Source organism: Brachionichthys hirsutus, chromosome 7 (genome assembly GCF_040956055.1).
Source record: "Brachionichthys hirsutus isolate HB-005 chromosome 7, CSIRO-AGI_Bhir_v1, whole genome shotgun sequence".
In the NCBI taxonomy this organism is placed as follows: domain Eukaryota; kingdom Metazoa; phylum Chordata; class Actinopteri; order Lophiiformes; family Brachionichthyidae; genus Brachionichthys; species Brachionichthys hirsutus.
In genome coordinates this window covers 7843563-7871123 of record NC_090903.1, presented here as the reverse complement: position 1 = coordinate 7871123, position 27561 = coordinate 7843563, and the positions used below count along the sequence as shown (strand labels likewise).

At 44.0% G+C, this 27561-nt stretch overlaps 1 protein-coding gene across 2 annotated transcripts in view; it reads right to left on the bottom strand.

Moving 5' to 3' along the window:
* The window catches only part of LOC137896249 (A-type potassium channel modulatory protein KCNIP2-like), a 59440-nt gene extending 34977 nt beyond the window's left edge, over positions 1-24463 (bottom strand). Inside the window, exons 1-2 of one of the 2 annotated variants that reach the window (XM_068741781.1) lie at positions 24391-24463; positions 21599-21601 (exon numbers count right to left, since the gene is read on the bottom strand). In XM_068741781.1, the coding sequence (XP_068597882.1) occupies positions 21599-21601; positions 24391-24463 (76 nt within the window). The remainder of the gene's footprint in view (positions 1-21598; positions 21602-24390) is intronic. The other variant, XM_068741783.1, reaches the window with a different exon arrangement.
* Between the last annotated feature and the right edge of the window lie 3098 nt (positions 24464-27561).

Here is a 27561-nt window from a genome sequence, read left to right as displayed (position 1 = left end):
GAGGTGCTGCTTTAATTACACTGTGAGCATGCAGTAATCGGTGTCGGCGTGGCAGAGACCATCCATCCAGATAATGCTGGAATCTTTCCTACTTCCATCATGATGACAGATATTTTTGAAATAAATACCCAAGTGTGTTTGTGTTTTAAAACCTGAAACTTTCCTGCCATGGCACAATCCGAGTACAACCAACAAATATTGATACTAGATGCTTACTCCATCAATGTACGGCAAAATCAGAGAAGAAGAGAAGAACTGAGCCACAAATACAGTCTAAACTGAGCCCGTATGTAAATGTCATTTTCAGGTAAGTTTCGGACATGAAATCTTCGGTATCTCTGTCATGTCCAGAGAACTCCTCCAGCTCCGACACACTGGTGACAGCATATCAGGACCAAAGCAGACGCGTGACCGATAGAGGATGCAAAGGAGCGAAAGGAGAAGGAGAAGAGGAGTAAAAAGCGGCGTTCGTTGGGTGTAATCAGGCCGAAGGGGGCGTGAAAGAGAGAGGACAGAGGGGCGTGGCTGCCCCAGTATGACACATCTACAGGACTTGTTGCTTTAAACACCCTCCAGGATGACACACATCCAGGCTTTGTGCCACGACTCAGCCGCCTGTTCTCGGGGTCTTGTGGTTGTGTGTGTGTGTTTTGTTCATCCAGCAGTCCGAGTCAGCGCCACCAAGCAGAGCAGTCCATTAGAGACTATTGCCAAGTCACACAACATAAACATGGATCACAATGCTTCACACAGCAGTCTTTTTGTTTTTGTTTTTAAATCACCAATTACCAGGCAACAAAACCTTTTTTAATTTAGCTCTGTTTTGTTAATCAAAAGCCGACATCAATCGTATTAATGCTCGCAATAAAAATAGTACAAGTCTTAAATTATTAGCAAAGGGATGAAACCATACGAAGGGCGGAGGAAGCAGCACAGAGGCCGAACAGATGAGAGGACAGACAAGCTGTGCTGCAGGAAGACTTGCTGCACCATCGACCTGGCGATGAAGCCCCAGATCTGCCGGCTGTCTGAGCGACTGCGGCTCCATCATTAAAATCGGGACCCTGGAGACCAAGAAATCGCTGTCAGACGCCGCCTCCCTCTTCGCTTTCCCTGTTTCGCTTCTGAATTCATTCTGACCTTGACTGGGTTTGCTCTGGATAATATTCAGATGCAGTGAACTAATATTTTTGAAGTGAGCGTTTGCCTGTGCGTGTTGTGAAGGACAAGCTCCGAGTCGGGGCAGAGCTCTGTGGAGGCTTCAGTATGAGACACAAAGGCACACAGGAATGGTGGAGGGAAGATGTGGCACTGACACTCCACTCACGAATCTGGCAGAAAGACACACGCACACACGCACACTCACACAAACATGCATGCACACACACATTTGGTTTTAACACTGTTAATATGGCAGGCAAAGGCACCAGCTGGCGAAACCCACTCAATGCTCTATTCACTGACACCATCTGACTGTAGAGGGAAGAAGATGAGCGAGACGGAAGGGTGAGAAAGAGGCCCAGGTGAAAACACTCGTCCTTCAGGACACGCCGTTCAGCAATAAATGCAAACAGATACTAAGAAAAGTGAAAAACGAGTCAAGTCTGCATCAGCGACGACTTAAGCGTCTTTCATCTTATCACATAAATGCCTTTTCTATTATTTTGTAGGTGATACGATACAGTGATCACGCACGTATGTCGTCATGGTCTCGCGTGTGATCTGCTTCTCTGACCTTGTTTTTCCATGTGGGCGTGGCCGCGTTGGGCTGAACACCTGGAGACACACCTGCCGGTCATTGTCCAATGATGAAAGTGCCAGTTTGTGTTCCTCTGTACCTTGTGTAGATTTATCCAGCGTGTTGTGCCTTCTCTTCTGCGACTGAGGTTCTGGCAGTGTTTTTCCAGCACCTGCTCACTGTGTAGAGTTTAGCATTTTGTTTTTCACTCTATTTTGTGTTAATTATTTAGTATTTTATTTTCTGGGATATAAAACGCTAAAACCTATTTAGTATGCATTTATCATTCAATTAAAAAGGACATGTCACGCAAGATTTGAGATGGGAATGTTATGCATATAGTTCTTATTACAGGGTAACTCGACAGCCAAATGAGAAAGGCTATCATCCGTATCCATGGAGACAGATGCTTTATTATGAATGGCAAGTTCATTGGTTCACTGGTGGAACCAATACTGGACTGGATTCAGTGATATGACACTTATGCCATCTGCAGGCTTATTGGTGAACTGCCGCAACTGTAGGCGCAACGCGTTGCCCTGAGGGTGAGCAGATGGACTGAAAGAAGACATGAGGGGGGCCTCGGAAACAACTGCTGATGGTTCTTCCAGCTGGGAGAGAAAGTCAGTTAAAGGGCATTTTCATTTGAATGTAATGAATATTCAGTATCAGCTGTTCTTAACAAAATGTTGCATAAAAATTATTTGAGTGGAAGCAAATATGTGCATGTACATCTGCAAATGTATAAAGGCAGGATTAGGTTCAAACCAAACATATTTCCTCCATGGACAATTTTCTTCTGACAAGAAAAGCTGCTTCAAAGTTAGAATAAAGACAAGCAGAGAGCGGCGACACATTACTGTCAGGACAGAGGATGACGTGAACATTTTTCTACTAGGCCACATATATTTTTCATGTGATACGTAGGGCTGGGGAATAACACTTCAAACCAATGTCAGTAATACCAAAGTTTTACCTCAAATACAACTAAATACACTATTAAGTGTAAATATTGTCAACTATTAAAGCTGCAATATTTTTGATATTTTTCACTGTTCCAGAAATGGCACCGGGCACTTTCCCTTGAATTCCAGTGACTGGTGCACCAAACAATGTCGACCAGTAGAGGGCAGCTATGGACCAGGACAAAAAGAACTACAGGTCCAAAGCTCATGCACACAAACTCAGAACTGTCTCCAAGAGATGGAAACACATCATGTCTATCTCTACTTTGGAGCTAAAATACCACAGCATGGTACTTCTATTAATAAAAAAGAGATGAAATTATACCAATGAATAACCTCAACTTTCAAGCAGATGGAGGAAGAAGGGTTAATATTTAATTGTATTGATAAAACACAGTTTACATTCTGGGAAAGACCAAGGAATGCAAAGCAAAGCAATTATTAATGCTGTCTTTTCTCACTGCTGAGGTTTTAAACACACAAAATTATTAAACCAAGAGAAAATGTAATAACTGTAAAGATAATTTTGGCCTTTGGCGGCTTATAGCTTCGCTGCTATGGATACAAAATGAAACAGCTGCTTTTCTTATCGCCCTGGTATCAGAGTGATCAGTTCAGCACTAAAAGCTAAAAGCTAAAAGGTTATGAGAGGACATTATTGCGTATTCATTATTATTTTCAAGTTCCATCATTGATATAGAATGCGTTGAGTCATAGTTTTCACAATTCCCATGTTAATGAAGGCAACACAAGAGGGGGCCGGTCCTGTCATTTCCATTATGGTGTCCCACAAGATTATATTCCCTGTCAGTGGATGAAGGCGTAAAATATGAATAAAATATATTCTTGCACTTATTTTTAGTTTGAATAATTTGATGTACTTTTGTAGATCAAAATTTGAACTTCCAACTTGTAGTTTTTCCAATTGCAATCTCTTATTCAAATGATGAAAGTATTGGCCCAGATTTGGCACCATACTTGACTTGTTGACTGCTGTTTCCACCCCCCCCCCCCCCCCCCCCCCCTCTGCCTGCAGATCGGGGATCAGAGAAGGAGAGATGGAACCCCTCTGAGTTCTTCAGCCTGTGTGGGAGGAGGAGGAGAGAAAAGACACACTTGCATTTTCAGTCTGTCCTCGTACCGAAAGAGAGAGCGCTTATCCCACCCCCAGACCAAAAACGTACCGGTTGAATACTGAACCATCTTTCATCCATGTCACATGCTTGTGTCTGTTTCCTACAGGCTGAGGGAGCTGTGCTTTCTTTTCTTTTTCCAATTCATGAGCATCAGAGTGATGGTCAGAAGGATGAATGATTTAGGTTTCACCGGAGCTATTGAATGCACCCGTTAAATTCTCCCCTTCTGCCTGACTGGGAAGTTGCAAAAGGAGGGTGGTGTGGGTAGTTTCTGGAAATATTTCCCATGGTCAAAGGGCCCATTTGTAATTTCACCAAAGGTGACCTCTGTCTTCCAGGTTTTCTTTCTGTGGACATGAACCTGGTGTCATCAGGGAGAAGGTCAGTGTGGGTGCAAACATGCAAGGACTAACAAAGCCCGCGAGGAGCGTAAGGGTAAGCCGAGCTAAAGAAAACGGCTTTTAACTGGTCTATCCTGTACATGGATAATAATACAGAACAAATTTGTGCTGATTTAATCAGGGATTTTTGAGGTAACCCAATTTCACATATTTTCTCCGACCTAAATGATGTTTCTTTGATGCTGACTCAAACACTCCTTTGCCGCTCTGCTTTTAATCTGAGAGCAGCTTTACGGTTCCGCGCCTCAGCTTTGGTGTTAAAGGCGGAAACAGCAGAACCACAGAAGCAGACCCCTTCTTTGTTCAGCTTTCTCAAAGGCCAGAGATGATAAAGGTTTAATTCAAAGAGCATCCCCTCTTGCCTCCCATGATTTACTCATTTTCGGTAGCTGCCTATCCTGAGCGGGTTGCGGGGGGGGGGCATCAGCCTGTCCCAGCTGACTTTGTGTGAGAGATGCAGGTACACCCCTCCGATGATGGGAAGAAACCTATGCAGGTCCTCGGCTGGATTTGAACCAAGGACCTTCTTGCTGTGAGGTACCACCCACTGCGCCACGATGCCACCCCCTCCCCTGATTATATATTCTAACTAAAAAAGCACTCAGAGAGCGCAGACCTCCTCCAAGCAGCTCATTCCCCTCGTAATTGGATTCACACCATCCACATGGTGATCTGGATCATCATCAAAAGGTTCTGAATGGTTCTTGGTATGAAGAAACCTCCTCTACTCTGCCAAACTGTACCCATGTTCTAAATCTGAATGTCCTCTTCATTGCCAACCTCATGGCTTTTCACGAGCCATTAACCCGGGCGCTTAGTCTGGGGTGTCTGAGGACAGCTGCTGGGTTAAACGGCCCATCTGTAACTAAACGATGTAATCGGGCCTAATAGAACGGGGACGCATCTGTCCCTCTGCCGGCAACAATCGGAAGACAATAGGTCACCTTCACCGTGAGCACAGTTCACCCGAGTGGGAACCCTCCGAGGCACTCCCCCCCACACGGTGGGGCTGTGTGTGTGTGTTTGTGGTATCGACCCATTTGCCTTTCTTATAGCACCGTTTTGCACACGTTATGTGCTACAGTGCAGCGATTTAAAGTCGACCACAGACTGTTTGGAAAATGGAGCGGATGGTGATTATTGATGAGGCATCTGCACATTGCAACCAATACTCATCAAAGACATCAGTGCAGAGGGTCAAGTCTGGGTCTGGGTCTGGGTCTGGGTCTGGGTCCCTAAGCAGCATGAGCAAGATCTCAAACATGCCGCTTCATGATCGCTGAGGAAAAAAGCAAACGCATACAAATATTAAAATCGAGCTCTGGAAAGTATCAGCCTCTTTCCTCTCAAACTCTATTGCTTTTCCATTTGTGCTCATGTTACATGTTTTATGAGGCTAATTTGATTACTGAGAGAACACGAGCAGCAGCTTTCATTGAGATAAGTACAGCACTTAAACTTCAACTACTTTAACCACCAGCTCTGCTAATCTAATTCACATTTTAAAGCTTTATTAAGGAGCGCTTCTCTCCAGCAAGGCTGTCCACCTCACTCTTTTCCCTTGTGCCTGGTTACATGATGGATTCCTCGTGCGATGACGCGTTGGAGGTTCGGTCACAGCATCTGCATCACAAATCCTGGCAGAGAAACTTTGTCGCCTGGTTCCCCAGTACGTCTTTCTCCGTTCCCGTTTCTCCCCGTGTGGGCAGGGACCCAGAGGTGAACCAGGGTGAACTACATCCCACTTCAACAACCGCGTGATCAAAGACCAGACACTCAACAGACGCCACAGCTTGTAGACAGACCTGCCAGTGTAAACAGGCGTGTGCAACGCAGACATACATCCTTCAGAGCACACACAAAAATGATGTTGCATTGATTTCTGGGAACACAGAACCCCCCCCCCTGCCTCCGAGTGTTCTTCTAACAAGTGGCTCGTCTATCCTCCATCCTTGTAAACACAACAGTTATGTAAGACACAGGAGGGCAGTGAGTGTGTGCATGTGGGAGTGCATCTCCTAATGTGAGCACTGGTGCAGTGTGTTCTGGGACGAGCTTGCATACACACAGAAATGAACAGTAACTCCACGGAAAAGGGCGCCAATGGTTGCATTCACTCAATCAGCCAAAGGCCGACGTAGAACCCGGAGGTAGACTATGGATCTGGTATGGATCGGGTTCACTGGGACATGCGCACGTTCTTGTTTCAGGCGTGTTTCACTGCACTTTGAGAGGTTCAAGTCTCACTGAATGCTTTGTCTGAACCTACCACCAATCAGATTTGGGTCTTGAACATCAACACCGCTGTCTCTCACAACGTGAAGAAGGGTCCAAAGATCTCCGGCAAAAGCTCGTAAGATGTTTAAAAACGCAGAAAATGATTTGTCTTTTCCAGTCTCTGCATCAAATGTCCTCAGAGAGGACAGACCTAGTATTACATCTAGGTCTCAGAGAGGACATTTGTTGAATGTATTTCAATTCTTTTAGCACTTAACTCAAAGACGTTGGTTTTTTTGCACTTGATTACTCTCAAAGAATACATTTAATCGTGGGTTTATGGCCTGATGAACGACGAGGGGGGGTACGGACCAAATTTTCTCCAAGAGCTTCCACGTTCTGAATATATCATCGCTCAGGAAATACCCCGAGCTGTAAAATGATATATAAAAAGAGCAACTCAATTCCAAAACTACAAAGAAAGGAAGAGCAGCTCATTCTCCTTTCATCATTCTGCATATGATGCTTCACAGACGCAAAGAATCACAGGCAGCCATCTCGACGTCTCAGACTCCGCGGGAGGTAATGAAAAAATTCTGCCAGCGTAAGTGTGTCTGTGTGTACATTTTATTAATCCCACTGTTCTCATCACTTCTTTCTCCCTTTGTTCTGCTCTACTGCACAAAGATTGCCAAAATAATAAGGTCAACAAAATTCATCCGGTGTCTTTTCATCCTGACATTTAAACAAAAGAACCTGATTGAGTTCATTCTGCTGTAACTTCTTATTTGTCCTCCTTAATCTTCTCTTAAAGGCTGCACCTCGCTCCTCTCACCTGCTGCCCCCCCCCCCCTCCTTCCCTTTTAATCTGCACAGAGAAGGGAAGCTCCATGTGGTGAGGTGTGGAGAAGGACTTCACAACTTCCCTCGGTTACAAGTGGGGCTCATTATAAATGCAGCTGTACGGCCCTTCTTCCCACTTCAGAGTCTCTTGGCCCCCACTGTGAAGCTCTCCTATGCAGACCCGCTCTCATTCTGAAACTCTAAAAGTACTTCCTCGTGGAAAAAAAACTGGGCTTAAATGCTGCAGCTCTGAAAGGAGGAGGCTATGCGGCGTTTCTGCTATCTCCTTCTATCCATCCTCTTATCTGCCCATCTCTTCAAGCCAGTTTTGTCATTTACACCCACCAATCTTTTCTCTCCTTGTTCTTTCTGCATTGTGAATCTTGATGGACACATTGGAGGACAAAGTAAAGGCATTGGAGAAGAGAAAGAAAATCGACAAGTAGTGTGTCTGTGATAGCGGGCAAACAAAAAACAAATGTTTCTGCCTGTAGAAAGAAGGTAACCGTGGTGACACTAATCTTAAACCACAGACACACACAGGATGTCTGAGTTTCATTTAACATCCTCTGTATGAGCATAAAGGACATTATATTTTCTGCTTGGGTATTGCAAAACAAAATATTCTAACAGTCTCAAAATGTGAGTGGATGAGGAGAGCTGTCGCCTCAGGAGCAGCTGCTATTTCTGTAGTGCTGACTGGACATATTTACTGGGACGGATGTCAAGGGACAAATGACCAAAGTCAGGTCAGGATTCAATTTAAGGAAGCCGGAAGAAACGCGGTCTTTAATTGGATCGTCTTCAGGTTTGATCCAAATTGAAATATGTTAACAATTACTGGATAGACTGACATAAAATCGATACGAAGTCTTCATGATTCCCAGAGAATTGACTGCTGGCATTGTCTCCACAACTACGGCGATCCGAAATCCTTTAGATGTAATACTATGAATTTACATGATTACCTTTCAATGGTAATTTAAAAAAGAGTTCAAAAATGGTTCTTTAATTTCCTCTGCATGTGGAGCGCTTTGTCTGCACATCTGGATTATGTTGAGAGAAACACTCAGCTCGAGTGAGGCACGTGTGTGTGTCGTTAAATGTGATTTAAGTACAATATTTATTTCCAAGGACAGGAACAGAAAACGTGTGTAGTTCAGATCTGAGCACCAGCCAGGATCGGACTCTGTGTCTGTTTGTGTGTTTTCCTTTTGTCATTGACAAATCCTGAACAGACTTCAGTTATTTCTGCAGTATGGTCTTGTGGGAAAAATTAGTTCCATCCAAACAGGTATGAATCGAACCCTCCAAAGACACCAATGCGCATATACTCCGCAAACACAGAAAATAGACCTAAAAAAAAGAGTGGGTGGAAAAAGGAGAAGTGACAGCAGAGGCACGCTCAGGGACCGAATAAGTGTCGTTCTTGTTCAAGCATTGCTGAGTGTAAAGAATAACAGTCCTCCCAGCGGGACTCGTCCGCACGATACTTACACTGGTTGGCTTGTCCTGAGACCATGAGGGTGAAAAGTGTGAGCAAGGGTTTAGCAGTAATAATGCTAAACCCTTGTGACAGAAGTCGACTTTAGTAACACCATTATAAAAGAAGCAATGTGAGATTTGACAAGAACAGAACACAGATATGACAAAACCCTTTTTAATGGAGTATATATATATATATATATATATATAGGTGATTGGTTCTATGTTGGGTGCATAAAGATGATAATTTAAAAGCACAAAAGCAAGGGAAGAAGTGCAATGTTTGGGTACAGAGGATAAAAATCATTCACAGATAACCCTAAACATACGAGTTTTTGTTGTTTTATTTTAGTTATTCGAGATCCATGCTTTATTTCCTGAGAAATTAAAGACAAAGACAAAAAGTACTATTATGCCATTTTAAGGAAAACTGGAAAAGAGCATCAAGGAAGTTCATTTTGTAGCTTCCTGCTGACAAACCCCCCAAAAAATACAAATAGACATGGGGGGAACATACACCACCGAATTACGTGGATTAGTATGTGAGTGATTACCGGATGCATTCTGACACCGATTCTCATGCAAATACTTCAGTTGTGGACTGCAGGGACGGTACGAGAAGGTGCAGTAGCAAAAGGGATCTGATCCAAATCAGCTGTGAGATTTATTCCCTTAAACAGCTTCACATGAATGTTGTTCTGTAAAAGAAAGCAAGAAAGTTGGTTTTATGATTTTTATCATCATTAGGTTACTAAATGTCCTAATAAACTGAAATGTGGAATTTAAAGTTTAAAAATCATCATTTAACAGGTATATTAAAGATTAAGGAATATGTTTAATTAATTAAACTGCTAAAAAACAAACATCACAAGCTCCATTTTTCACTTTTTTTTCCTTTTTAATTAAATTAAAATTGCCCCCAATTGTGTTCATTATCACTCCCCCCCCCCCCCATAACTAATCGTCTTAGTTACCCCAGAGAGCTGGAACTCAGAGCTCAGCAGCAGGTGCTGGATAAGAGCTCTAACTTTCCTCTTTTTATCCCACCGTCCTTCCTGAGGCAAACAAAGTGGGTGCAGCACTTCCTTCAGCCTCGAATCCACCAGCCAGCGGATATCGGAGCCTGTGTGACGGGTGTTTTAGGTACAAGTGTGTTTGTTCAGATGCAGGCTGTCTGCTGCCGAGTTTATTTTGCTCCCATAACTGTCACACCGGGTTAATTGTTTCGATGACCTTTATCTAAGCCATCACATACAAGCATGGTAGGACCCTCAGCCTCAGGAGCACGCACACGCACACACAGACACAGACACACACACACACATGATATTTATGTTAATGTGTTCGTTAAAAGAACTGACACCGTCCTAATCTCAGACTTTGTTACTGCACCCTGAAACAGTCCAAGGATGGAATGAGACGCGCGATGAGTCAGAGTATTAAGCACTGCTGGACTGTGGCCAGCTGTCTGGCTGCTGTGTCGTTCTTTGGACGACTCTCTTCACAAGGCTGCACGAAGCGATTATTGCAGAAGGCTGTAACACTGTGTGTGCAAATAAATAACCTGGGTAACAAAGCAGGAGGTTCTACTTGGCATCAATTTGCAGACGGAAAAAAACACACACACACACATCCTGTTAGTTTAACTAGCTGGGATGCTTCGGCCATTTGACCGTCCACACCGATGACAGTGCTGAGACAGAGGCAAATGAATTCTGTTTACTAAGCAGAGTGGATTGGAACGGCTGACTCCGGTGTTCGGGTCATTTGGAAGTGACACAGAGAGCGGTGTAAACAGAATTCATTGTCATCCACATCACCCCACTACGCCTGAACATCTCACTATTATTAGGAAGGCAGTGCACAGCAACTGTGATGAGAAACGGAGTCTTGTGTGGGCTCATTTAGGTAGGTCTGAGCGGGTGGGTTTGATGAAGAGCTTGGTGACGGGCCAAGCACGATCTTAAGCTGAAGCAAAATCTTTAAGGACAATTTGTTCCATCTTGGTGAACACTCTGTTAACATCTTAAATCATCTGATACGCACAAAACTCGAAGCCGCAGCACATTCGGCAAGAGTTAATGCTTGTTTTTGTCATGTAGTCAAATATTCACTGGCATTTTTGCGGTCTTTAAAATCTCTAAGGAACAATTTACCATCTCAGTGTTTTGTTTTTCTGGCACCAAATTTTATTATTTTTCTTTTTAGTTTTCATTCACTCGGAATATCAGTTTTTAGTTTGTAGTGCTGCCTGCAGATGGCAAAAACTAATCGAAAGGTTTTCCTATCTGGACTCCTCCACCTGTAGCGTATCACCAAATGTGCTGCCTGCTAGTGTAGATTGTTTTATTGGAGACTTTCTGATGACAGATCTCTGTTTTTCAAAGTGCAAACAGCAGGAAGCTAAGATGAGTTTGAGGCAACGACCAGGAGGGATGTCTTTTTCATGAAACCGTGAGGTTAGTGCGAATGCAAGATGGGAATGAACAATTAGTATGAGTTATAATAAAATCACAAAGCAAGTGATAATGAAAATTAAGTACCTACTGATGTAGCTCCATGTCAGATAATTAAACCATTCAGATTTCATCTCAATAAATAGCTGCAACCCCTTTTCCTCCAGCACAGATGGGACAATCCATGTGCTACTTCAGTCATTAAGTCCCACCTCCTCTATGATTGTTTTAAAGCAGTCATTAGAAGAGAAGTAAATACAGATATTTGGTTAGATGCATCAGAGACACCCCTGAAGCTGTGTAGGTATCTCACACACACACACACACACACACACGTGCACATACGCAGACAGAAACACATACAGCAGTTCATTGAGGTGCTTAAGTGGGTGAGCAGAATGAGGGAGGAGAGTGGCTGTAGTCACAAGGAGGTGGCATTATAAACAGTGCATATAATGACAGTACAAAGGGGAAGAGCCAGTTGAAAGGAGTCAGACTATTGCTCCTCTTCAATGTTATTATATTTCCCCTCTGGTCCTCACAACTTGCAGCCATGAAATTAGGATGAGCTCCATCCAAGCGTGAGTGAGTCGCTGTTTGTGTGTCCCTAATGCTAATTGTGTGTGTGTGTCTGTGAAAGCATGCCAAATCATCGCACTCTTCCCTTTTAGTGTGTTGAGGGAAGGAGAGAATCCCAGATCCCCAATCCGAACCCCAGCTGGAGAAAGGCGATAAGACAAACCGGCTCCCCCCCCATCAGGAGGCAGCTGAATAGGAGCGGAGAAGGAGAAGAGGGTAGAGAGAGAGGAGAGGAGAGGGGGAGGAAATGTCACAGTTTTATACAACCTACAGGGGCAGTGCTTTCGTGTGTCTGTGCACGGCTGTGCACGTGGATGCATGTTTAAAATAATACTTTATTGGCCCATTAACCAGCGCCGCTAACAACCTTATTTCCCATCTGTCTGTAACTTTGCAATGCGCCACGCTCAAAATGTCAAACTTCAACAAGGTCAGAGAGACGCAACGACAGAAAAAAATTAATTTGCAAGGAAAATCTACTCATTTGTAAGTCTCACAATTGAAGTGTGGCACCTCAACAGAGTCGATAATGAGAACGGGCCTGTTTTGCACAGCATATCAAGTCTGGCTGCAAAAGGATGGCATAAATGCATAAAGTTCATTTGAAGTTCATCCTGGCAATCTGACAGAAATTTTCACCAGAGCAAAAACTCCACTCTTTCAATTTACAAATAATTTCCCAGTGCAGATGCTTATTATAATGGCGAGAACACGCATATATTATTCTTTTACAGGAATACAAAGATGAAGGGATTATGCTGTATTTTGGTAGCAAGAAACATTCTCTCCAAAATCCTCAAATAATAACCTGGGAAAAAAAAGATCTCTCTTCAATTATTTGTCTGTGTGCAGCTAATAGCATCTGTGACTTCACTAGAGGATCATCCATGATGTGAAGTGCTCCCTTGTGACAGAAGACACTCTGTGTAGGGACTGCTTGGGGAGGTGGAGAGGAGAACAGGGGCAAGGAGAGTATTGTCAGAGCTTCCCAGTCATCAATGCCACAATACCGGCCACAGATTGAGACAGAAACGGGCTGGGGAGGATTTCCTATGTTCACTGACACATGAGAGATGAAAGGCGTCACGAGCTTTATCAAATGCCACTTCTTCTTTTTTGTGCAAAGAGAACAGTGACCAAGATGTCTCTATTATTTCCTCTCCTCTCCATTCTTCTACCTTTTCATGCATGAATACCATCAGGACAATTAAAGCAGTTTTTGTCTTGAATTTATGACAAATATTTTATGCTGCAAGACATAGCGCCAGAATTTGAAGGTATACGCTAGCTTCAAATAGAGAGGCTAGCCAGATCACAAGCCAACAACTGGAGCTTATTGTACTGCTTATTGCTTAATGAAATTGTCATTTTCTTTAGCTATAACCATTATCTCTGTTATCTGTGGAGCTTTAGTAACAAACAATGTTTTCAAATTTAACATCCTTTTAATTTCCTTGGAATTAAACCTCAAACCACCAGGTGTCATGGCTCAGCTCAGCCTGAATCTGCAGCCTCCCAAACTTGTTTTTAATCCTAATAACTTCATTTTAGTTATACATGGTCCAGATAATAAATGGCCAGACATAAACCCCATTTTCAGTCCATCATACTGGTTCTACTCGCTTCGACTTGGAACCTGGTACTTTCCACCGTCCTGAGGTGAGGTGGAGTCTTTATTGCGACACACTTCTCTCGCCCAGATCTTGATCCTTTAATCGGCCTTTAATGACAGGAGCATCTCCACCTCCTCAGCACAGCGGCAATAAAAATCCAGTTACGGCTGCTGTAGCAAGCCTGACTGTGTCTGTGGCGGCCATTTATTTTGTGTCGTGCACAATATTCCATGCATGCCAGCCACTGATGGTTTGACTCTCTCTCTCTCTGACCAATCTGTTGTCTTCAAAATGTCATGTGACATTTAGCTTCTCAGCCTACCTGCAAATGAGCTGAAAATAGCAGAACCAGCAACCAGGTTCTTTTTCCAAATGTAAAAACCAGAAGGAGGCAAGTAGAGGTGAGCAGAGTAGCAATGGTACTACAGAAACGGGGCTATACTGAATACTATATCCCCTTAATCTTTTTAAGTGTAGAGACACAAGTACAGCGACATTTATATCTGCTAATGACAGTACATTTGACATCAGCTGCAGCTCCATCGTGCATAATCCATACTCATTTATGGCAGCAGCACCAATCAACAGGCTGAGTTGAAGCTACTTGCTCCTAAGTTTGAGTCCTTACAAAGGCGACAGTACCGTTACTGCCTATTAGAGCAGACTGGTGGTGCAGTCGTCATTGTTTCGTTCTATCTTTGGACTGCCTGTCTAACTCAAAGCTGCGTGGCGCGCGGCACAGAGGACGGTTTAAGGAGCTGCTGTGAAACTGAAGCGTAGAGGGACCAACTCATCCCCTGCTGCTGTAAGGGAAACGTACAAGAGGCAGAGTTTCTCTCGCAGTCTCTGTTGAAGGCGTACCACACACAGGCACATGCTTTCCTTTATGCGTTCCCACTGTCGCTGCCTCCATTAAAAGAAATACATTGGGGGGGGGGGGGACCGAAGAACATAAAGGTGTACAGTTCCTCTGCAGGTATAAACAGCCTCCTCCAGTGACTGAAGTGAGCAAACACACAACGGAGGATGGACCAATCACTGCTGAGACTGAAAGCAGCTGCACACGGAGATGGCATTCACATGGAAGTTGGACACCGCAGACAATTAATGCGGCCTTCATCACAAATTCACCCAAATACGCAGGAACACTTGAATTCATTTCACTGCATATCAAACTATTGCACAAACTAGTGCAATAGAAAACAATGGCATCCAGTTGTCTCCCGAACCAGCCCAAAGAACAGCATGATCCCTTCTTATCAAAACATCAATGGGCCTTTACTATAAGGACGCCTAGGAAAACACACGGACAGTAATATAGAGGAGTTGGAATCGTCCATCCACTTGACAGGATTGCATCGTTAGTTTGTTGGCAGCACATTCGGTTCCTGCGACGTCTAGAAAGTCAGTGTGTTGCACATGATGACATCAGTCTGTGAAATTCGGCCATTCCTGATGCAAACCCAGACAAAAACGACTCATTAGCAGCACCTGTTCACTTTCCTGCAATGACCTTCCTTCAAACTGGGTAGTTGCTACAAATATTTCCCGTAAGCATTATGCTGGCATGAAGCCCGACAGAGAGCGGGGCGAGTGGTGACGGAGGCTCTTATCTCTGCATGGAGGTGCTGACAGGGAGCAGCTGCGGTATTATAGTTCTGAACCAACAGAACAACGAGCATCAGGCTCACCTCTAGTGTGTGTGTGTGTGTGTGTTTTGCTTCTCACCAGACTGCCATGGAGAAGCTCTACCTCTCATTAAAGAGATGCTGCATTAGTCCATATATTTTTGATTTGAGTTCACTACTTGGGAAGGCTTCTCAGTAATACATCTGAAGTGCACTGAATAGAGTGTATCCTCCCGCCAAGGTCCCCTTTAATTAAATGAAACCCTAATCTATACTCCCTGCACCACGATGCCTCCCATCAGGGCTCTGTGAAAGTAGGTGGGGGCATGAATTCACCTCATCGTCCAGATCCACTCCAAAATGCAGCTGCCCGACTCTCATGGAAACCGCTTTCGGGTAGCTTGTGTTGAAAACTAAAATATATTTTTTTCTTGCAAATCAAAATCAGGTCAAAATATTTTGTTGTTTTGTTTTGTGTGTGGCACATATTCCATTTCATCCAGTTTTATTATTGTATCCATTATGGTATGATTGCTAACACCTTATTAAACACAGAACTGAACCCCTGGGTGTCCTGGGTTACGTCTCAGGCTGCAGAATTTGGGTGGATCTAAGAAGAATCCCCTCAAAATTATTTTTACATCCAGAATAAAATAAATCAAATGTATCAGTATCACACACACACACACACATTATTTTACATTACAGTGGCCAGTGAACTCGAGACTTGTTCCCATCCCACCAGTCATGAGAGCTATTAATTTTACATCCATTTTAATCACCTTTTCAACCTCTGAGGAGCGGAAAGGAGAGGAGAGGAGATCATCACTTACATAAAAAAGACAAACTGGAGGAGAGATGAAAGAAGGTGAAAAGGGAGGAATGGTATTGGCTCTCTGCTTCTCTGCTGTCAAACAAAACACTAATGACAACCTGATGTCGACACACTCGGGAATATCAATGAGAGACTCCCTCAAGACAAACGCCAAGGTGCATACGCCATACAAATGACCTGACCTCCTGACACAGCTAAAAGTAGAATGGAATCCTGAGTGAACCTATTCACTGACGCAAAATGATTTTGAATGTCTTAACATATTGAGGTTCATCTAAATGCTATAAACACACCAAAACACACATATGCAACTTTATATGCTGGCATGCTGAAACCTCATGAAAGCTTTCCAGGAAAATTAGCAAACATCCAACAGCAGCATTCCCTCTCGGTGAGTCAGGGGGATCCATTAAACACAATCACTATCTCCTTTGGTGCCAAAACCCAAAAGAGCCCCGATCAGTCATGAGCACGCAGGAGGAAACCGAAGACATGAATAATACATCAGACTGGATTCATTAATAATCATTACGCTCTTAATCACATTTTCTGGGTGTGAATGAGGATGTTTACACCAAATCCTTAAAACCACCATCATTGGAAAGAAAAGGAAGGTTTGAAAGAAGGGATGTTAACCAAAACAACAACAACAAAAATCATCAGACAAATTTCTTCACTTTTTGAAAGTACACACAAAAAAGTTATAAGAATACTGATGAAGTCTTGACTTTGGGTGATGAATTAGAGAATAAGTATCAGGAGAGTGTTGTCATAGAGGAAAATAAACCATCCATCATCCATCCATCTTCCGCTGGGTCACGGAAGCAACAGTCTCAGACTGGCACAACTTAATATTATTTTTACCATCGTGACTTGAAAAGATTGTGCAATAGACTGTGACTGGTCCAAAGAACGAGCCAGACAGACATGGAAGACTGTACTTCTATTGAGGAGGAGCTGGTTGAGTAAGTTACGACTTCAACCTCGCAAAATTACAACTACAGCCTTGTAATATTATCACTTTCCCCTAATAAAATTACAAATTCTATTTTTCATTAATATGACTTTTTTGCTCAATAAATTTCTGTTGTGCTCTAATATTTTTCATTAAATTACGTCTTTATTTTTGTATATTTAGGCCTCTTTTCTTGTACAATTACATCTTCATCCTTGAAGTGCCTATTTTCTCATCTACCCTTGTAATGTTGTGGTTTTTCACATTGAATTCATTATGCTCCAACTTCTTTCTTTATTCGTTATTGTCAAAATATCTCAATCTTATATTATTTACAGCTGACCCTACTACTACTATGACTAATACTAATACTACTACTACTACACTCCCGGCTTGTCTGACCTTCGATGTCTGCCATAATATTATTAACCCTATTTCAGCTGAGACTTGATGGAGTGAGACTGTCTGCAATATGTTTGCTTCTCGCTTGTATCAGAGCGAGACAGTTTGATTGGCTCCCGAGTGTTTCCCCATTCTCTATTCTCTGCAGCGTTCAGTTCGAGAGCTGCTCTGATCCGAGTCAGTGCGGTCCCACCGCTGTCACTTTGTGTGTGTGTGTGTGCGTGTGTTGATAAGTAGACTCTATTAACTCTTATGAAATCCCAGTACCCGGCATTGGTGCCTGGGGTGCAGCACTTATGGAACGTAAGGCTGCTGGGTGAGTAATCGGTTTACCAGTACCAGAGGGTGATAGCGAGCGGTGAGGGTGGGTGCGTTGGTGTAAACAAGCAAGCACCCAGAGCAAGCGCTGTGCAGTGGAGATGATTAAAGAAAAGAGATTTCAGAGTGCACAAACATTGGACTTCCAAAGTCTTCAAGTTGGAGTGTAGAAGTGTGTCAGAGACGCTACAGGCCGTCTCTCAGACAGACCAGTCAGGACATGGTGACATTGTTCTATGATGGAGAATACAAAAATACCTGGCTCAGCTTTTTGAGGTTGATCAATAACATTCTGTCACACAGTTCAAAAGCTTTTAACCAGCCTCCAAATTTTCTTGTCACACTGCATATCAGGTGAGGATATGGCTGCCTTCAGCATCTCTCCTGGGAGAGATAAAGACTGAGTCGTCAGTCAGTCCCCCCCCCCACACCTCTCTTCAGGCTGACAGGGGACCCATGATGAAGGCAGCCATTATGAGGCTAAAGCAAAGCCAGCGAAGCCTGCCAGCGGGCTAACGATGCTCAACGATATCACATTATCCAAGATATTTGAAATAGCAGCTGCTTTCACAGCTTCTCTTTCCTCAGACGACGACGCAGCACAGCATATCCAACATGGCAATACAGGCTTCAAAAGTCCAATTAGATTCTCCCAGTATTCGTACTGGACTCCACTGAGACTGGAAGGGGGTTCTGTTCCTGTTGCAGGAGGATGCCTCGTGATTCAGTGGGTGTTGTGAGTGGTTTTAGGATCAATTTAATGAAAAACTGTTGTTTTACCAGGGACGAGACCAGACCTCGTCTCCTCAGTCCAGTTTAAACTCTGATGTTTACAACCACATGGCTACAAATCAGTTTTCAGCACTACGGACCAACGGCAGCAGACGCCATCCTCTATTCAATCTGTTCAGCGGGAAACCGTGAGTTTATTCCAGCCACATCGTCTCTCCCAGATGCTGACCGGGTTTTGCTCAATGATCATATTACAGCTGTACTTTGCACGTGTGTGTTTGTGTTTGTGTGGTGTGAGTCTGTATGCCTGTTTATTGGCATCTTCTCCAATGCTCTGTCAGAACTAGCTGATTGATTGTAAGACACGCTGCAGAGTTCTCCTAAGCAGCCAAGTCTCGGTTCAGTGTGTGTGTGTGTGTGTGCTGTAACAGCATGATAGACGTTGATGGACTGGTTTTGGTGAGAACAAACACAAGCTTGTCTCGAATCACCTCCAGTTAGCTCCTGACTTTCGTTCTTGCAATGGAACTAAAGTTGTTCCTAAAGAATCATCAGTGGCCCACAGCAGGTCTGTCCTCAGCTAAAATATGACCACTTACTTAGCGATTGCTTGTTTTCACCGTTTTTAACCATTGTCATCCACAGGCAAAGGCATTTAGATCCACTGTAGGAAAGCATTAAGGTCTACAGACATGAATGAAATTTGTTCATGAATTTTCAGCCAGCCAGGATCTTACTGCCATTTGTGTGAACTATTTATGATCTTTATGTCTCAATCTGTATTACCTCCCCCCCCAAGGAGGTTACGTGATTGGTTCAGATCGTGTATTTTTTGCATGAAATTGTCATCAATGATGGATCCTAGAATGCATCCTGCAGGTGGCACAACTTTGGTAAGGATCTGGTGAATATTTGCATTCTTAAATTACAGTTTAACATGTATGTGGGTTCATTTTTCCAGACCCAAAACCAAGGTACAAACCAAACAGTGCTTTCTGAACACTCCTGCGCCTCCAGCGAAGAACAGAACTGGAGCCCACGCATTCTGCCTGAAAGGCTCCGGTTATTACCGTTAGACATCCTCTACACGTGCGGCATGTAAAGCCTCTCCCTCACGCACACACTGATTCTCTTTCTTCAGCCTGAGCTGTGTAAGCTGATGACTTTAGAGGGCACACACACACATAATGTGTTAAAGGCCATGGAGGAGGCGGGACAGGAGCGTGACCTACACAGCTGGTTTCTCCTCCTCCCCATACCGATGAGCTGCTGTCAGTCTAGAGGAGAATCGCTGACAAAATCCTCTATTGCACGTCGGATGTCATGAGTGACAGGTCGCCAAAGTGAAAGTGAGAGCGAGCAACAAAATGAATGGCTGATATCCATATCTGACAAGGAAACACCAATCCGAGTCGGGCTGCAAGCACAAAGAATGGCTGCACGTTTGCATCCCAAACATTCTGACAGGCGCTTCAATTTTCACTCCTCGCTTAATTCCTTCTTTTCAATTTGAGATAATTGACTTTCACCCAAAATTCTGCTCCCCATCTTCCCATCTTTGTTTTCCACCCACTCTTCTCCTCTTCTCCCAGCGGGCATTCCGAAAGGAGGAGAAGAGCTGGGGGTGAGGAGGCCAAGGGAAAGGTGAGCAGGGCTTATTTTAATAAGCGATCACCTAGCGATCCGTAGATTTGATCGATGATTAAAACCTATTGAGCCTGGCTCGGCATGCTAAGCTCGGATCCACAACAGTGTGAAAGAGATGGAGGAGATGGAGGGAGGTGAGAGGACAGGGAGGAAGTCGGGTTTTGTGTCGACCGATGCCTTACAGGGGAAGACGAAGGTATGGGAGCAAATGAAAGGAGAGGCCATTGAAGGAGAGGCAGGAGGAACTTAAGGCACCACGTTGGAGACAGAAATATATATGATGATATTATATAATATGATTTGAGACAGTGGAGACAGTGAGGGGGAGGAGTGTGATCGAATTAAAGAGAGAACCAGCGTGCATCGTAAGTAGGGACTGTCAGTCAGATTATTTAAGAATATAATGAGATTATTAGACAGAGGGCAGGAGAGAAAGGGAGAGGGGATTACGTGAGCTTCTGGATCCACTTTAGCTGAGGAGGCACAAATTTGAATGTCACAAAAAGACTGAGACCTCAGGTGGACAGCCGCCATATCATTAAAGGACTACATCGATGGAGAGGAGATGGCATCAGCCGGATGCGAGTGGCACGGCAGGCCTTTATAAGAGGACAAGCAGCACCTACACATTCCCAAAGAGCTGGGATTGAGCTGGTAAAAGCATTTCTGCAGTCTAATTCATCTTCATGCGCCTCGTTTCCATCCTTCCTTTGCCCCCTTCCTTGACACCCTGTCTCTCACTGTTCCCGCTTCTTTCCTTCCTTCTCCTACGTGAGCCACTCCGAGCATTCCTCCATGTAGGAATCCAGTCATCGCACGTCAGCATTTCTGGCACTTACAGGAAGAATAGGGGCCAAGGATCCCACGGAGGGTCCCCGACGAGCCAGCCTGTGTCGCGCACGTCCTGGCACGTCGCGTGACACATTAATTCAAGACCTTTAATTAGTGCCTGTGGCCATTATGATTCTAGCTGCAGCAAAAACTGTCATGCCATAAAGGTGACTTGGGGCCAAACTCCCTCTGACAGGTTTGATTAGGAAGGCAATCTCAGTCCTTGAATTGGCTCGGGCCAGCAGCGGTAAGCGGGTTCCACTTTAAATTACGTTATGTAAGACTTTAATTTCAGGCTCCCCCACAAGTCTGTCAGTGCAGCATCGCCTACCTGGAATTAAATGAAGGGAACAATAGTGATATGAATGTTTGTGGTTACGTGAGTGATGCATTCACAGAATTGTGTTTACTGCAGAGAAGTGGAAAAATCAGCAGCAAAGGTTTTTCCAAGTTTAAAAAAAATGGGCCTCATTCCCTTCCCTATCCGCCGCATATTGTACTTGCTCTATGCACAAATCAGGCAGTTTGCACATTATAATTTTTGTCTTTTATTCTAATAAACAAAGATTACAATTTTACCTAATTATGACAATTGTTCATTTCTTTTTCCCCACTGGAGAGCTCAGAGGTCACGGGGTCAGCAGCGTGGTAGATGCACCACGTCCAGATCCTGCAACGATGCAGAAGAGGTTTGGCAGCTTTAATTAGCTCACAAACACAATGATGTTTAAAAGTGCACTCAAGAACACGATGGAGTTGCTGAGGTGCTGATCCTGTGAAGAATGCTCGAGCCGTCTGTGATGTTGTGTAATGCAACCTCCTAGTCTCTCATTGTCACTAATGCAGGAAATCACAAAACTTTTTTTTTTTGCCGTTTAATGTCCTGAAGATTGAGTCATCATTTCACATTTTTACATGAAAGATTCCTTACAAACTTTGCGGGGCCTTTTCGTTGAGTCGATTTTATAGTTTAGAGTTCTCCTCCTCCTTGTCAAACAGAAAGACAAGGAGGAGGAAACACATCTTAACATGCATATAGCTGTATAAGAACATTTAAAATATGGATTTAAACGGCCTCATCTTCTCCGCCAACACATGAGGCGATGCAAACTCATATCAGGCAGAACAAAGGAAGATTGGCAGATTGACAATACCTTCTGATTGTGTGAGGAGGAAATGACAAAAGTATGAGATAATAGCTGCTTATATGAAATCATGAGGGCAGCTCGGTGGCGCAGTGGTAAGCACTGTTGCCTCACACCAAGATGGTCGCAGGTTCGTCTCCGGCTTGCGGCCATTCTGTGAGGAGTTTGCATGTTCTCCCCGTGTCTGCGTGGGTTCTCTCCGGGTTCTCCGGCTTCCTCCCACCACCAAAAACATGCAGCCTAGGCTGATTGGTGACACTAAAATTGCCCGTAGGTGTGAGTGTGTGTGTGGCCCTGCGATGAACTGGCGGCTTGTCCAGGGTGTCCCCTGCCTCTCGCCCGTTGACTGCTGGGATTGGCTCCAGCTTGGCCCGCGACCCGATAATGGAACAAGCGGTTAGAAAATGAAATGAAATGAAATCATGAAACCAGTGTGTGTGTGTGTGTGTGTGTGTGTGTGTGTCGGGGGGGTGATATGATTCCTCTTCAGCTTGTGAGGTGAAGGAAGAGATTACTTCACCACGTTTCTATAATTACCTGTCATCTCTCAGCTGGCGCTCTGAGACTCGGTGGGGAGCGTCAGGCCGCCTCACAATCTGACACAGTGGAGCTTTCAGAGCGGGATTTATTTCTAGACGGTTACATGAGCGAAGACCACCCACATTACCTTTGAGCAAGGCAGGTCAGCTTTGCTTCACACACACACACATACACACACAATGTCTTCTCGCACACAAGTTGCTTTAAGTGAACTGAATGACTCACCTGTAGCGCTCCTTCCCACACAAAGAAACCCACTCAAAAATCCATTCGCACAAAGACGTGCCCTCGCATCACACTCACATGCTTTTCTACTTAGGAAGGAATATGTAGAAAAACATCTCTCCAAATTTCTTGCATGCACGCACACACACACTAAACGCAAGTTTTAAAAAAAATGACAGTGTCCACAAAGATTAATGAATGACATAATTCACAGTTTGGAATACGTCATTAAAGGAATAAATTGCTTTGTTACACTGGGTGGATTTCCTCCCTCTTTCTGATTTAAAAACGGTCACACACAGGAGGTAAGGTGTGGGGGGGGGGGCAAAATAAATGGAAAATGAGTCTGTTTTACAGAACTAGATTTACGTTGCAGAAAGTTCCTTCTCCTCCACTGTCACTAGGCATGCGTCTCATTAACTGGTGCTCATTGCATGCAAATTATTGAGTCATTACGGAGCCAAAAGTAAAACCGCAAAGCAAAGAGCACCCAGGAGAAAAGAAAGTGGATGTAATGTAGCTCTGTGAAGCGGTCAGCGCTGTGGGTTGGATGACACGCGAAACGGGCCGTTGAGACCCCCCCCCCCCCCCCCCCCCCCGATGGATGCCTCTGAAATCAGCAGAACAAACTTTGCTTCTTTTTTTCCTTTATCTCAATGAAGGACTGTAGGAAAAGTGTGAACACGTACCCAAACACGCTTCCATATAGCCCTGCCGGATACAGACCATTCTCCATGTCCGCTGGTCACACAGATAACACCTTACAACAAGATCTTAAATTGTTAAAGCATCAACCTCTAATCGTGTTGGCACCAATACGTGCATAAGTGCAAATGAGATTAGAGCTCAAAAGCAGACAGCTGTCTGGAAAACGTTTTCTGGCACAAGAGCAATCATTTTATTGAGGCAGCTGGCATTTAACAGGCTGACAAAGAGCTCCAAGAGCTCCAATGTGACATTAGGAGGCTGAGGCGACAGGAAAGCACCTCAAGAGACAGGCAGTCCGCACTGAGCCCAGGTAGATGCGCAGCGGGATGCTGCTGCCCTTCAGTGAAGCGCTTCAGCCTATAATGAGAGTGACGTGAGTGTCATCTGTCCGCTCACACATGGAGAGGCAGAGCACAATGTGAGGGAGTGTTCTGTTCAATCCCCAAAGCAGGCAAAAGCAGACCATTGATATCCTTAGAGCCCTTCTTTGAAGAGGGAGACGAGAGATTTGAGATGTGTCGGAAGAGCCTGATCGGGATCAGAGGTCATCGGGGGTCGAAGCGGCAGGACAGGTGACATGAATGAAGTCCCTTTGGACGACAGCACCGGCCAATCAGGTGGCCTCCCAACGCAGAGCAAACCAGCAATCAGAGCAGTTGCTCCCCAACGTTACGCACGACATTACGCAACACATGGACATGCGACGCTGACATTAAAGATTCAATAAGCTATGTGCATTTGTATTTTTATTTTTTTTAATGCCTGTAGAATTTCACCTGGTCGCGTTTCTCTTTTTTTCTCTCATCAAAACGTCATTCAAGTAAAATACTTATTGTTTAGGTGAAAGGATAAAAGGTTCCGACAGTTCAGAGCCTCCAGAAGTTCGCCCGACCATGCTTCTTTTTTCAGATAATCAACTTTGCCTATTGAATCTTTATTTCCAGCAGACAATCCCAACATGCGCCGGCGTCCCCGACGCCAGAAGTCTCACCTGTCAGCTGGTCATAGGATCCGTCCAGCTCTCTGGAGTCCGACAAGCGCTGCTCGCGGTCTTTCGCCTTCATGTTTCCCGTGTTCGCTGGAATGTGGCGGAAAAAGCTGAATTGTATCTGCTCAATAATAGTGATTTGTTGCTCGCCTTTAAGACGACGGCTTGCCTATTTAACGTATGTTAACAATTCATAGTTGATTGTTTTCCATAAATAAATACAAAAAAAAAAGGAGAGCCGCGCAAGTTATTCCCCGTGTCTGCTGCTGTGCGCGCCCTCGGCACCGCGAGCTGAGCGAACCAAACGCGCTCCTTGTCGGCACCACGACCACGCGCGCACGCACTCAAAGCCAAACAGAGAAAGAGTCTCCGTTCATGGCATGTGGGCGTGTCATATAAATATAACAACAGAAACCCCAAACCAATCGAGACATGTTCATTAATTGGTATCTCCCGTTTGTTCTTCGTTTACTCGTCATTACGCGCCATTCAGGACGCACAAGCACAGAGCTCACTATTCACTCATTATGATCATTTTTAATCCCACTCAGTCTACCTCATTGTGCAGCATATCTGGCTTCATTCATGCATCCACTCAGTGGGTTCGTTCATCGTCCTCTCCTAATGTTCTCCACCGAGTCGCAGGCATGTCGGATGCACAGAGCCATCAGCAAGCAGCGTGCTGCTGCTGCCAGGCAGAGCTTCTGACTATTTGAGCTATAAATACTCACTGGCTGTGGGGAGCCTTGTGTCTATCCCCCTCTCTTCCCCCTCTCAATACCTTCACCTCCCTTTGTCTTATCTTGTTTGCTTATACAGTTCATTCATTCACAATCTGCCCAGTGAGCCTTTGTTTCCATACTTTAGGCCAGTTTTGCACCAACAACATTGTCCATCCTTCCATCCTTCATCTCGTATACAAACTGTAGTAGTTTTCGTCAGTCTGTTTCTGTGAGGTGAAATTCCTCTCTCTCTTTTTTTTTGCCAGTCGCTCTGGTGTGCAGGGTGCTTATTCCTGCCTTGTTCGCCTCTCTGCTCAGTCATCCATCCTCATCTCTGAGGAATCAATTGAAGTCTGGATCAGACACGCGTCACGGAAAGGCTGGCAAGAAAACGTCGTCTTCAGATGGGATTGCCTTCAGTGTCATATGTGTCATATTCTGTTTCATTTTTCTGTGTGGACTTCCTGTTGGTTTGGAAAAAGAATCTGGGTCTCAGGATGGTTCACTTGTGTTTCCGTGGGGTTGCCCCCCACCCAGTGAGGCTGCTGGAACAAGTGAAGTTACAATAAGTTTTAAGATGTAAACAAAACCATTTATCTGACTAGCCACTTTTTGTAATTGCCACTCTGAAGATGCTGGCATTTGTACCCCAACTTTTTAATCCAACACAACCGAAATAAATTTAAGTTGACAATGCAGCTGTTCTCAAGACAGACAGAAGAAGAGAATCAATTTGAATTCAGTCATCTTGAGTGGAAAACGTCGTGTTTGCAAGCATTAATGTAAAATGCTAAATGCTAAAACTGGGATAACTGGGAAAGGGATAGCCTCCGTGTGAACGACCTCGTCATAATCCTCATTCAGAGTTCAAAATGGGATTTGGCAGGTGAATCCTGAGTGTAGCTGCAAGACCCAGACTACAGGTCCAGAAAATGTCTTCAGTTAATGAGCACGTTTCAGATACTGTGTGTACAATATCATTGCATCATTTCCAACACTGTCATTATAAAGACCAGATACCAGAACTGATACCAGAACTGATCTGCATTGTAGGGATGTCTACACCGCTAACAGAATAACTGGTGCCATTATGTTGCAGATCAATTCAGGTCAATTTCAATTTCATGGCATAAATTCAACACTTTTTCCATGTCAATATGTAAGAGCAACACAAAATAAATATTGTTTATAAAAGAAACTGTGATTGTACTCTAAATAAGAAAGGGGATGTCATGCATGTTAGCTAGAACTGCGAGAACGATGAGTTCAGTGGCTCACAGAAAAAACCCAGAGGAAATGAAAAATCTCGGTGCAGGGTCAGAGTTCTGCCTGTTCTGTCCTTATGTCCATAAAATGGACAGAAGAACATTTCCTAACTGAACGATTGTCAGTTCCTCGGCCTCGCGCACGTTTCTCTGGTATAGCACACACATAATATCTGTGTGTATGGCGACAGCATTCATGTAGAAAAGCATCAAACTGAGCTGGTTTGACATTATTAAGTGAAGGACTGCCAGTCAGATACATTCATTTATTTGCTGTTCATTACCAAATAAACACCTGCAACGTCCCTTTGTCTGAGGACTCTCAGTATAAAGTGTCTCAAAGTACTCTGGATAAGAAGTGAGTTAAGTTCATGTGGGTGGGATTCCCCGCCCACTAATTTGAAACCTGCATGCTACCGATAAACAAAGGGAGGCCCATAATGTCACCTAATACAAACAGAATATTTCACAGATATGGATGATTGGGTGGTGATTGGATGCCTGCATGTGGTAAATGAGAGATGACAGCAAGGTACATTTCAGATGAAGGTGAGGAAGAGTGCGCCAGAAAGAATAATAAAGGATGCAGGGAGATCGATTCACGGTGAATTTAGTGAGAAAAAGAGGCTGTGTGGCTGAGGTTAGTCATATTGGCTTTTTGACAAACCCAGATGTGGACCTACTTCCTCCTTGTGCAGTGATCCAGACACTGTATTTACCAGGCATGATGCCAGCTGGGTACAGACGTCTGTTATTTGTCGTTTCTATCCATATTTTAAACAAAATAATATATTTGAGCATCTCTTATTTGACAGGGATGACCTCAGATTTTGATCAGTTGAAGTAGCAGAATTGATCTATAATGTTTGATTGCTTGTGTGTCTTTGTGAATATGGCCATAGACTGCAAATCAGAGAAGTGAACGCAAACCCAAACTAGCAGTTCAATCCAAACCGATCCATGAACTTCTGGATTATTCACACCTACTCGGCTACTTGTTAAATTGTTGTACATATTTTCAGTCTAATTTTATGTGTCTATTCCTTTTTCTTATGGAGCTTGAATAAAGTTAACCATGACTGAAAAAAAATATGTAAAAAAACAAACAATAAATGTATTGTATAATTCTCTTTATCAACCATAAGCGTTATTTTCTTATATACATAGAAGTTCGAAGAAAAAATTGC